Source organism: Sciurus carolinensis, chromosome 15 (genome assembly GCF_902686445.1).
Source record: "Sciurus carolinensis chromosome 15, mSciCar1.2, whole genome shotgun sequence".
Lineage (NCBI taxonomy): Eukaryota > Metazoa > Chordata > Mammalia > Rodentia > Sciuridae > Sciurus > Sciurus carolinensis.
In genome coordinates this window covers 30,677,488-30,690,449 of record NC_062227.1, presented here as the reverse complement: position 1 = coordinate 30,690,449, position 12,962 = coordinate 30,677,488, and the positions used below count along the sequence as shown (strand labels likewise).

Genomic DNA, 12,962 nt, shown 5'->3' with positions numbered 1-12,962 from the left:
CTTCTTAGTGGTATAAGAGGATATTTACCAAAGTCTTCTCTGGTCCAATCATGTCTCTGACGAGGCGGCATCGGCGCACATCATCCTGGAGATCAGCCCCGACCTTTACTTTAAACCTATAAATACATTTGGTTGGGTAGTTGGGATCTGTCTTCTAACTTGGCTAAAGTTCCAGGACTTTCTACAGAAGCGACTCTCTGTCAATAATCCACAGCCCACATTTTCTAGTAACCCCTTGCTATTTTCCAGTCAATTTTTAGACAAGTCGCTTGAAAATAAACCTGCAAACAGCATCTCGCAGTACTCAGAAGTTAGATCTCTAACACAATTAACCGAGTTTCTACTGTGTCACAAAAAGGAATTAAGAACATAAAGGAACAAAACTGAGTATGTATATGTGCTGAAGACCCGGCTCCAGCCCCTCTTTCTCATTCCACTCCCTGACTTCACCACCACTACCACCTCCGCCTTCTCCCCTACCCTGCTGACTCAACACCACCATCTCCTGACCCCTAGCTTCATTTTCAGTCTTAACCCCTTCCCTAGAGCTACAAAATGTCACAGTCAGAATTGAAGAGAGTGGGGCTAACACTGTGTGACAAGACAGCTACCCTGAGAAATGGTGAATCAAGATAGTCTGATTTATAAAGCACCTATATTCGCTAGCCCTTCCTGCAGAGGGTCTTAGCTTAAAGGAGCCCACTGGGAGGAAAGCCACAGGGCTAGTCTGTTCCCTCTGTGCAGTCGCCTAAGGCCTAGGGAGGAAAAGCGACTTGGCCACAGAACTGAGGAACAGCAGTGTGGCCCCAGGTTCCCTGCAGAGGTCTCTTTTACACCACGTCTGACACTTGCAGGAAGCTCCTTAATCTGTCTTGATGTTCAATTATGCTCTTGAAATACAAGCCTCTACATCTGTCCCCTGTGACTTTGCCATCAGAAGAGAGTGCCATTGACCTGAATGTGGGCTCTGTCGGAGGGGACACACTGCCAGGCCACTGGGAAATGCTCTTGCTCATCTGTCTCCATGTCCTGTGCAATCCTGGTGTCAAGGCTGCACTTAAGGGCAAAAATGGCTGCCGAATGTTGCTCCAGACAGAGCCTGGACTGCCCAAGGTCCTTCCTGTTACCCTAAGTGCCCAACCTCTCTGCCTACAAAAAGTCCCAGTTCATACATACCTAGGCACCTATTGTCCTTTTCTCCCTGAGCTCAATACTGTACCCTCTAAAGACATTTTTCTATACACGTTGGAGCTTCAGCTACATGATCTGTGGTGCTTGAGTGAGGGTGGCTGGCCTCAGCCTCTGCATTGGAAACTTTCTCCATGGAAGTTTACTGGAGCCTTCCTGACTCACCAGATTCACTGCTCTAGATTCTCCTGAGTCTGGGAGAGGGCAGGCAGCCTGCACTGAGCACCTGCTCTGAACCTACCTTAAGCTGGTCCTTGTTACATATGGCAACTTTGAGGAGAACCATGAATTAACATTATTTCCATTTCACAGAGAGAAAAAATGCAGTGAAGCGAGAGTGAGCAATTTGCTCAGAATCACACAGTGAGTGTTTACAGGGGATAAGGAGCAAAGGCAAGATTTAATTCCAATTCTATTAGATGCCAAAGTCTCTTTCTATTGCTTTATGTTGCCTCCTTCATTTCTTTAACTGAAAAGTTAAAAAGAATTCATCACATCTGAAACTTGAGTGTGTACATGAATCACCTAGAGATCTTGTTATAATGTAGATTCCAATGCAGCAGGACTAGGGAGAGGCCTGGACTTTGCATTTCCAACAAGCTCCTGTGGGCTGCTGCTGCTGCTCTATGGACTACACTTGAGAAACTGGGGGACTGGTATCCAGATCAATCACTAGCCTGGTAAAAGATGCCACCTTGATCTATACTCATGGACTCATAGTGGCTGGATCAAGAGGAAAGACAGTCTCTGCTTCCTGCACAATGTCAGGATTTGGGGTCACTGACAACCATGATTCATTCAGAGGAAGATCCTAGGATTCTCAGGAGTACATAGCCACACATATGAGAGAGGGAGAAGTACAGATGTTCCATCTGATCAGGAGGTGGCCTGAAGGGGGGGAGGGCTGTCACTCCAGTGGAAAAGGAGAAGCTTGGCTCCTAGAAACTCCATGAAGAACCAGGACCAGAAGCTGAAAGTTAGTTGGAAGTGAAGGGCTGCCAATATTCAAGACCTTTCTAACACTGAATGCCCTCAGGCAATGGAAAAGTGCTTTGCAAAGTTAAGCTGGCTCCCTTGGGAACTGTCCAGAAATGCTGAATCAGACCTTGTGATTCATCTAAAAGTATGGACTTCTATTCTGAAGAGCTGCTTAAAGTGGACAGTCTCCGAGTTCTATTTTATCTGTGATCCAGCATTCTGACTGGGGCTCACAACTTATCTTTGGAGAATGAGTCTGGCCTACGTTGGAGCATTGGGTGTTCCTAGGTGCCATTCTGCTTCCCACCTTGTTGGTGCTGGTTAGTGCCTGGATCTTCTCCACAAAGTCTCTTTTTGCTGCTGAGAAGGTCAAGTCCACTACCACATGAATAACTTACCTGGTCCAGCCATCCTTTAGTGCTGCGGCACAGAGCTGTGGGGAAAACTGAATAAGGTTACACACGTGGAATAAGGTACTGAGCTTCCCTGGCCTGACATTAGGCACCTCAGTCATTTCTGATCTGAGTATCATAAACATAATGGTTATAGCATAAATCAGAAAAACAATCATGTATTGTTAAAATTAAAAGGAGATCAATTTGGCCAACAGAGCATCATTCTTCCTAGTGGTAGAGTTCCTTGTCTGTATGGGAACTATTTCTCTGTCACAACAATCCTGGAAGGGGAATGTAGCATGAATGAGCCTCTTTTTAGCCAGGATTTTCTGTGGGAGTCATAGAACTAACGGATAAAAGAGCAACAAACATAAGCCAGGCTCTGTCTCTGTCTCTCTCTCTCTGGACTCTGCGTGAGTGCAATATAATGAGGGAGAGTGATAAATGAACCATGTGCTGTCTGTATACCATGTGCCAGCCATAGGATGCTAACTTACAGCTTCCATCTGAATCTTCAAAACTGCCCACTGAGACACAGGCTATTATTTCCCTATTTCGCAGTGAGGAAACTGAGGATCAGCATTGGTTAAGTCACCTACATAATGGTACATGGCTCTACCTGGGAATCAAATACTAGTCTCTCACCTTCTGGAGCCTGAGCTAGGACTCATGAAGTCAGAGTCCCAGTGTCCACAAGGTGAATGGCTTGACTTCCACTCATGTATACGTACTTTCTTATACATGAGAGTACTTTCTCATACATGTATGAGACCTTGGATTGAGGATTTGGAAAAGCTAACAATAAAATTGTAAATCTCTCCCAGAAAAGCCTGTGTGATTTGGTATCTGCCTCCTCTACTTCCCTGCCCAATTTTTCTAGCACATAGCTCCCAGAACCTTGGGGATCTCCCAGTGGTGTCTTTTGTATGCTAATAATATGAACTTTAAGAGGGTAGAGCTGATCACCAGAGACACCAGGCCGTAATTAAGGTGTTAGAACTTTCAACTCCAACCCTAGACCTCTAGAGAGGGAAAGGGCTGAAGGTTGAGTTTATTGCCAATAGCCAATGATATAATCAACATGCCTACTTAGAGAAGCCTCTAGAAGAACCGAAAAGGAAAGGGTCCAGAGAGCTTCAGGGTTGGTCTGAAGGCCCCTAACATATACTCTGCTCTGTACATCTCCTCTGCCTGACTGTTCCTGCGTTATATCCTTTATAATAAACCAGTAAATGTAAGCAAATGTTTCCCTGAGTTCTGTGGGCCATTCTAGCAAATAACAAAACTCAAGGGCAGTGGGGGTATAGGGTGGGTTGGTGGGGTTGTAGGGAAACCTCCATTTTCTAGAGGGTTGGTCAAAAGCTCAATGACAAGCTGGACTTGCATAACTGTCATCTGAAGTGGGGAAGTCCTGTGAGCCTGAGCCAATAACCTGTGGGGTCTGATGTTAACTCCAGGGCCAGTGTCAGAATTAAGTTGTAGACCACCCTGTGGTGCCCACAGAGATTACAGCATTGGTTGGTATGGGGGAAACTGCACACATCTGTGTCAGATGTGATGTATGACTGCAGTGGTGAGTGCAGAAGATGTGAGTGCAGGTGGAAAACCAGTTTCCTTTTCTCCCTTCAGCTTGTTAGCAAAACTAGGTTAGAAAGCCCACCTGCTTCAGTGTGTCATCTGAGTACCCCAGCCAGGCACATGATGTGGTGTAGGCAGGGTAGCCATGCATCAGCATTTGTTCTTCTGGAAAACACAACACATTAGTTGGCATCTTGCACTTTCCAGGGAACTATGGATTCAAATCGTCTGCAGCAAAGCTGTTGCCCACAGGAGAATCCAGCTGTTCTGGATGCCTTTCACATGCACTCTGACACAAGTCCAGCCCATTGGGGTGTCAAGTCCAGGCGATCAGGATACCCTCTCTGAATGCCCCACTCCCCCAGGGTTCTCCCATACCCCACAGTACAGCCCTAAAGCCAAATTTTCTATGAGCAGTGGCTGAAGTGAACCCTGCAGCTAAAGGTCACATCTAAGGTGGCTTCTTTACCCAGGCTCACACATTGGATTGGGGGACTAGCTACTAGGCACAGTGTGTCTGACTGGCCTTGAATTTGTGATCCTCCTGCCTCAGTCCACCTGAGTCACCCAGCTTGACACAGTGCATCTGAGGACAATGTGCACCCACAGTAGATAGGGACACTCAAAAGTGAACAATGATAGAAGCAAGGTAGGAAATTTTCTTACAGCCTACCTCTTTCTTTTTTACCAACTTGACCTTTCTTCAGTATTTCTGCAAAAAATAAAAATCATCACTCACTCCTTTATCCAACAGGGTCTCTGGTTGCTGTGTGCACATTTCAATGCACACCAGGAAGCTGCCAGACCCACTCCTTATACATGACTCACCGAAGGCATCCTCCTCAGTCAGCACGTCAGTGATATACCTGAAATCGATGCAGGATAATAGCGTTCTGGGATCCTGGCAAGGGACAGGAAGGGGAAGCCCTCAATCAACTCACAGGCAGATTATGTTTCTAAGAAGCTGCTTACGCTGATCTATGGGACTCATCCTTTCCAGGAAGGGACCTTTGGGATTTGAGTGAAAATGGTCCTGCCATTCCTTATGTGGAGTCCTTCAGAGGCTTGCTGCTGCCCCTGACAAGCACTCAGTCCCTCATGCCCTGATCCTTCATTCCCTGCCTCTGCCTTGTTCTTTCCAAGAAACATGGCTTCCCAGCAAGAGGCCCTGGCACAAGACAAACACTTGGCACAATATAAACGAATAGATGATGCCTGGCGTTCCTCTATACACCTGCTCAGCCCTCAGGCTGACCTTGCAGTGAACTGCGAGGGGATGAAGGTGGTCCTGGAGCAGCTTGGTACTGAGCAAAGAAGGCTGCTCTCAGAGATGGGTCACTCAGGGTCATCCGAGGTCCACTGCTCATTAGCAGTGCAGCCTTGGCAATCTCTTCTCCTGGCTAGTGGGGATGATTTCCTTCCCTGACAGCAAGTGTGGAATGGGAATGTGTTGACCTTCCTGGACAATGGCCAACTGTGCTCCAGATCAGCTTTTCTTCCTCTGCCTGCTCAGAGCTCTGGCCACATGTCAACTGAGACCTCACACTGGGTCCTCCCCGCCACCACCCCCCTCCCCCAGTTGAAGAGTCAGGGGAAAAATAACTAGTAGCTTTGTTCCCATTAATGTTGTACAGTGAAAAGTAATACTCCTCCAGAGCTGCTAAAAATCATTAAGGTTCTTTCAACACTGAGATTCTGCTTTTTAAAGAGTAGCATTGAAGCAAGGAATAAGATCCAAAAAAAGGAAAGTCCTCAGGGGGGATCTCGGGCACCTTTCTGGTACTCCTCAGATCCTTCTGCTTTGGTGGTCAGTAGATTCACCCTGGATGAAAGGTGACCTTTTCACATCCCTCCCCTGGAGATGGCCCCCATACCACCCTTGGCCATGTCAGACAGATATGATGGCCTTCTCTCTTCACCTGCCTCCAGAGGGCAGCAAGGCCTCCTGGTCCAAATGTCTTCAAGGCCATGAAGTTCTTTGATTTTCCTGCCAAATAATAATTTGTGGGCTACTAGACATAATGCTAAGGCAGCTGTAGCTCACAGTGGTTAATTAATATGCTCAGGGTCACTCAGCTAGTTAATACTAAAAACTAGACTCAAAGCTAGTTCTGCCTGGGTCAGAGGTTCACTCTCCTTTAACTTGTATGAAGTTTCCCTTCTCAGCAGCCAGGTGTTCACCCCTGCTATAAACAGGCCAAGGAGAAAGAAAACACCAAGTGCATAACTTTAGAATCAGTGTTAAGCTCCTTCCCTGCTGGAAATGCACAGCACAGATCTCCATGATCTGATCTTGCTTTTGGAGTCAAAATGACCAGCTGATGTCTTAACAGTGACACATGGTTTTCAAGAGTTAATGAGGTGCTCTTTTCATTTGGTCTTTAATTCAACAAGGTTCCTAGAGGTTCTATGATCTTCTTCTCATAATCCTCACAGTGAGGCAGTGGAGGTAGAGAGAATTGGCATCCCCGCAGGGGATACCTTAACTCACTGTCTCCCAACATGCCACCCCGCCTACATAAGCAGAGCTGCTACTTCACATATCAGAAAGGGAGTATTACATTTTACTGGTTTTTGCTTTACCATCAGTGATCTAAATATATTTCTGAATATAGTTACTGATTATCAAAAGGCAAGTAATCCACAAAATCTATTTCATTTAGAAATGATTACAACATTGAAGAATCTACTTACCATATCTACAAGTAACTTCCACAGAGGCTGGAAGAAAGAAAAAGAAAAGATGTATAAAACATATTCATAAAGCACCCATTTTTGTCCTGACAGTGAATGTGCACTATCAGAACTTTGGCCCTCCTGGCCACCCACTCACCTGTAATGATGCCTGTGTCTCTTGCTGCCTCTTAACCTGTCCCCTTTGCTGTGCCTTTCCATCTTTCTTGACCCTTTCTAACCTAATCCTATAATTTCCTAACTACTGCCAATAACTCTCAGAGGGAAAATAATCAGGCATCTCAGTATTTCCTTTTGGAGACCTGTGTTGCACTTGACTTTGGTCTTCAGCGGCTGCTCATAGAGAAAGTCACGTGTTCCCCTGTGCCAGAGTCATACCCACGGTTCTGAGTTACCTTTCCCTCCTGCTTAGCCCACAGGTCCCACACCGCATTCAGAACGGCTGCTGTTGCCAGGTGCACCACACCTTTCTCTGGACCAATCTGGGAAGAAAAACATAACAGCACTTCTTAAACATGAAAAAGATACTTAGATCTTTTGGCCAGGGACACATTTCAAGAATAAAAAGACAGCAGTGGAAATTCACCCAAAGGTTAAGCTTTTTAGAAAACAGTTTCTAACCAACAGAAAATTTGCAAAAGTACAAAAACTTGTCTTTTCATCTCTCTCCCTCTTTACTAAATTATTTGAGTGAGGTTGCAGATCACATGTTCTTTTACTCCTAAATACTTTGGTGTATAGTTTCAAAAAAAAAAAATAAGGACATTCTCCTACATAACCACAGAATAAGGATCATATTCAGGAAATAAAATATTGATGGAATAGTACCTTATTTTATCAATAGTACCTTATTTTACCCTGATCCATATGCAATACTGGACCATGTTGTATTCAGTTGTCATGACTCTTTAATGTCTTTTGATCTGGAACAAATTTTTTTTCTTTCATCAATCGTGACATTTTTAAAGAGTAGGGGCCATTTGATCTGTCTCATATCCCACAATATGGGTTGGTCTGCAGTTACTTCATGATTAGATTCAGTTAATACATTTTTTTTTGGTATAAATGCTGCATAAGTGATGATGTCATTTTGTTTTATTATTAGGGTTATTAACTTTCACCACTTGAGTAAGGTAGTGTTCATTTGGTTTCTTTAGTCTGAAAATACCAGTTTCTTTTCTAAATAAGGAGATTACTATTGACCCCAAATTTAGGCATCCACTTGTGACTCTCGCCTCAATTAACTATGGCCTAATGCTTGAAATATGGTGATTTCCTAATGTTATTCATCTTATACTCATTAGTTTGTATTCTAGTGTCATGATGAGTTTTCCTTTGCTTATTATACAAATAGATTCATAGATTCTTATTTCACTCCATGAGTTTATATGTCATTGCTATCATATTTATACTGATGCTATAGTTGTCCCAGATTTGGCCAGTGGGAGCTTCTTCAAGATGACACCTTTCAAGGCAAGATAAACTTGCTTTGCAGAAAGTAAAAAATAAAACCCAAGGCAATATGGAAAGTGCATCCTCTTGTGCCCTTCTCTGTGCATGGATGGGAGACCAGCAGAGTTTAGAAAAGACAAACCAGGCATCAGGAGACAAGGACAAAGTCTAGATTACTGGGTTTATCTTACTGTGTTAAAAGTCCTTACTTGAAAGCCAAACCGAAGGGGAAGGGATGAGTGTTTTCTCTTCTATGTGGAAGCTAGAGAGGAAAAAGGAAAAGAAAGATGTGGGGGAGAGGTGGGATCTCATGAAAATTGAAGGGAGATCAGTAGAGGAAAGGGACAGGGAGTAGGAAAAGGGGTGGGAGGTGGGAATTGCTGGGGAATGATACTGGCCAAATTATATTGTTATATTGTGTGCCTGTATGAATATGCAACAACAAATCCCATCATTATGTACGACTATGATGGACCAATTAAAAATGTCAAAACAGAAAAGAAAACTTTTTCTAGAACCTTTCTCTCTCTCTCTCTCTCTGGAGTTTAACACAAGACACATCCCCAGCCCATTTTTGTTTTTTTTTGTTGTTGTTGTTTTGTTTTGAGATAGGGTCTCACTAAGTTCCTTAGTGCCTTGCTAAGTTGCTGAGGCTAGCCTTGAACTTGTGATTCTCTTGCCTCAGCCTCCCAAACTGCTGGGATTACAGGTGTGCACCACCGCACCTGGCTGGTCTTCTGTCTTTTTCAACTTTGCTCTTGTTTTTCTTCTTAATAAGCTCTGCCACAACGCCAAAACTACTCACATTCTCTCTCCCAAAGAAACGTCATCCATTCAGCTCTACACCCTTGAGACCACTGTTTCCAATCCAGGGAGTGGGCAATGAGGTACGTGAGAGCCAAAAACTTTAAGTCTTACAGAAAGGAACCAATTACCTCAAAATACTGATTATCTAAATGGCTCCAGCAATAATTTATTTGAATGAAATGCTTTACTTCGAAATTGTACAGCCATTACTATGTTCACATTTTCTTCAATCACAAGACATCTTAGACCTTAGTAACTTATTTATAAAAGCTTTTTACAAAATAGGTCCCTTACCCATCTGAGCTGCCCATCACTTGTGAGCTGCCTGTAGAAGCTTCTGAAGTCACTGACGATGTCCTTGAGGTCCTTGTGAAGCACATGGTGGGCCAGGGCATTCACAGCACAGACAACTAGTTAAAAAGAATTCCATTTTTACTGATGTTTATTAAAACATATTAATGCAGTCAATAAATAAGAGATGAAAACATCACAAATTAATGTGGACATTTTATGAAAAAAACTTAAAGTACAAAAGGTAAATGCTTTGTAAAAGTGCTCCAAAAATGTGCATGTCTTATTCTGCACTTGTCATAACTAATATTCCCAAAAGTAGAACAGCTGAGTCTATATATTAAGCTAAATTTCCTGAATAAAGCAAGTATGTTTGATTGATTGTCATGTGTAAAAACCACAGATCTGCCAGATTAAATATTGTTCTAAAATTTTTTTTCCTATTCACTTTGCAAAGTGTTCAGATTCAGAGCCAAACCCTGACAGTTTATTGTTCCTAAGGAGTAAGAACATCCTGACTTACAGAATTAAGAGAGGAAAAAACAAAAAGGAAAATGCCTTTTCATTATTGACAAGTTTTGAAAATACCTTCAATTTATAACATCATAATACACTGTTAAAAATTAAATGAATTTTCAATTAGTATAATATTTATATATACATAAACATCAAACTTCTTACTATTGGCTTACTTAGGATATACTACATTTTTCATACATAGTTGGCAGGTTAAACTTAATTTGGGTCAACATTACCATCAATTATTTACTCTTGGTGCTTTAAAAAAGCTTTATTACGTTATTTAAGCAGAAGAGGGGTTGCTTACAATGTAGATCGGTGGTACAGTACTTGTCTAGCATGTGTGAGGCCCTGGATTTGATGGCAAGCATCACCAAAGATGAGTAAGTAACACATTGTATGCAAAAGACCTTTCTAATCCTCTCCTCATTCTAGAAAACATATAGTTTATGTGTATATCATCAAGATAATCAACTCACGTCATCAACTTAGCCCAAACTACAGAACATTTTGATCAACTTGTTTGGTATTGCTCTGCTTCCATAGGAAAAAAAAAATTAGGTCATTTAATAGGATAGCTGTAGGGATGTGGGTTTACTATCAACCAGACCTTATGAGGAAGACATTCTGAGAGCAGTACCACATGCTCTTAGGATGTGCCTGGCCCATGTGAGATAGCTCTCAGATGACTGCACATTGCTAATGGATGGAACATTTAGGGCTGAACCAGCCATTCTGGGTTCTCTAGGGCTTTTGTTAATGGGATACACAAGCATTCCAGTTCAGATCTTCATTCCCTAGAATTGTGAGAAGACAGAATCTTCCTCATTCCTTGATGGCTGATGTTCTCAGATTTTAAAAAATCTTAAGAGTAAGTCAGTGACTCATAGGGAGGTATATTATTATCTACCTCAAACCTTGGCCTCATGTTTTTTTGATTGTTGCTGTAAGTCACTGACTAAAGCAGTCTGTGGTTTGTATCACAGCGAGGATGCATCCGACAAAAGCTAAGGATGAGCTCATCTTTTATGGTTCTAAAAGACGAAGAGGCCACACTGAGATATTCATCTATAGTAAGTGGATTTTCCTTGCTTGACATAAAGGTGCTGTAAGAAGTTAACTCAAGTTTGCTGCCTTCAGTAGAAATCTGGGTTGTGATGCCACTGCTGGCTCCCTGGCGGTGCGATATCCCAGGAGATGGCAGACCTTGGAGAGGAGTGCTGCTAGAAGCAGCCTGCAAGAGCAGTCAGCAGCCGGCTGCCACTGGCCCTCTCCACATACCTCAGGAAGGGGCCTAAAGACCAGAAAAGGGATTCCTTCTGGCTAAAGCAATCAGCTTAAAGTAAATCAAGTCTACACTGGCTCAAGGGGAGAATCTCTGTCTACACTAGGTCAAGAGAAGCCAGTGTCTATCTACATGGCTCAAGGCAAGTGAGATGCCATCTATACTGGCTGGAGGCAAGCAAGTATCTAAACAGAACAGGAGAGGGAGGCACAGTGGCCCAGGCCTTGAAGGGAACAGCTGCTGGGCTCCTGCCTTGCCCTGAAGCCTCCTCTTCTGTTTTTAATTTGCCTTTTTAAAAAAATCTTTGGAATGTCAGTTTTATTATACAATTTGTGAGAAACAAATTTATTAAGAAGCATCTCTGCTATCCCAGAAGCATGAGAGAAAGGATGGAGAAGAGCAGGGCAGGGGGATGTGTCCTAGGGAAAAGTCTCTGATGCCTCTCCCAGGTGGGGGCAGAGGAGACTACTGGTGGATCCAGATGTGCTCCTGGCTGGAATCTGCAGAGAGGCCTGAGCCAGTCTGTACGTTCACTCTGCAGCTGTTTAGTCCATACCTTACCGATACCCATACCCTGATGCCAGGATCCACAGAGCTCAGGGTTTTCTGGCTGTCCATTGGTTTCGTCTCTCTCAGCTCTCCATTTTCATTGGAGCCCACTCTGCTCTTGAATCTAGCACTTTTCTGCCCTCCTTTCATTGGACCCATTTTTTTTTCTGAATGCTGGCCCACAACGCAGTTGCTGAAAGGTGGCAATCTTCCTAGTCAATCTTTCCAGTCCTTGTTGTTGTCGTAGGGTTGACTCGTGGAGGTACCTTGCTGCTGTGTTCTGTGACTCGCCTACTGAGGATCATCCAGGGGTTGGGCATGCGGGGCACAGAGCCCCACTGGGAGGCTGTGCTAGCAGTGGGGGTCCTCACATGCAGGAAGCAGAGATGAATGGCCAGCATGCTGGCTCTTCCACTGCCCTTCTGCCCTGACTGCTTGACTTCCTCAGGCAACTGCTGCTCACAGGCAAGGTGAAGGTAGAAGGGCAGGCTCCCTGGCACTCTTCTGTGGGCAGACATGGAAGGATCCACAGGCCTGGGCAAGGCCCAATCCTGCTGATGCACAGGCTTCACCTGGAACATGCAGCCTGCCCCCCTGGGTTATGTAGTGCTGGAGCATCAAGTAATACATCAACCTCATTATATTTTCAATTTGCCAGGGACACCCAGGTTTATATGGGTCATAATTCATGTCAAACATGATTATTACAATTGCAGAGTCTGGGTGTTAGGGAAGTGGCTCACTAGAATGACTGGGTGAATATTCCTCACCCTGGCTCAGTCACGGATGCCCTATTATTTGCTCTACTGTGGCCTCTGCATGGAGTCCACTGTCTGTATTTAATTGACAAGGCTCTGTGCTCCCTTGGAAACATGCTGGGGAATGTTGTACCTTGCATACATGATTAACTCCTTCAGCTGCTCAGCAGTGGTCCCCATAAATGGGCATCTCCCTGGGACCATCAAATATAAAATGGCACCCAGGTTCCACACATCCACCAGGGGGCCCTCATATTTTTTCCCTCTTATTTTTTCCTGATTTCAGGGGCAAGGTACTAGAGAGTGCCCCAGAACGTGTTCAGCTTCTATCCAGCCAGGAATCTGGTGCTCAGGTTGAAGTTTAAGAGTTTGATGTTGCCTCTGGCATCCACCAGGATGTTCTCCGCCTTCAAATCTAGGTGTCCAATGCCCTTCTCAATCTCACTCGCAATCTGCCTGAATGGTCTC

The 12,962-nt window shown here is 44.0% G+C and overlaps 1 protein-coding gene across 2 annotated transcripts in view; it reads right to left on the bottom strand.

Moving 5' to 3' along the window:
* Positions 1-12,962, bottom strand: part of Enosf1 (enolase superfamily member 1) — a 37,438-nt gene that overhangs the window by 15,849 nt on the left and 8,627 nt on the right. For both annotated transcript variants that reach the window (XM_047526486.1, XM_047526487.1), the window contains exons 3-10: positions 9,387-9,502; positions 7,229-7,315; positions 6,834-6,860; positions 4,968-5,040; positions 4,813-4,851; positions 4,222-4,304; positions 2,565-2,599; positions 29-116 (exon numbers count right to left, since the gene is read on the bottom strand). In XM_047526486.1, coding sequence (XP_047382442.1) covers positions 29-116; positions 2,565-2,599; positions 4,222-4,304; positions 4,813-4,851; positions 4,968-5,040; positions 6,834-6,860; positions 7,229-7,315; positions 9,387-9,502 — 548 coding nt within the window. The remainder of the gene's footprint in view (positions 1-28; positions 117-2,564; positions 2,600-4,221; positions 4,305-4,812; positions 4,852-4,967; positions 5,041-6,833; positions 6,861-7,228; positions 7,316-9,386; positions 9,503-12,962) is intronic.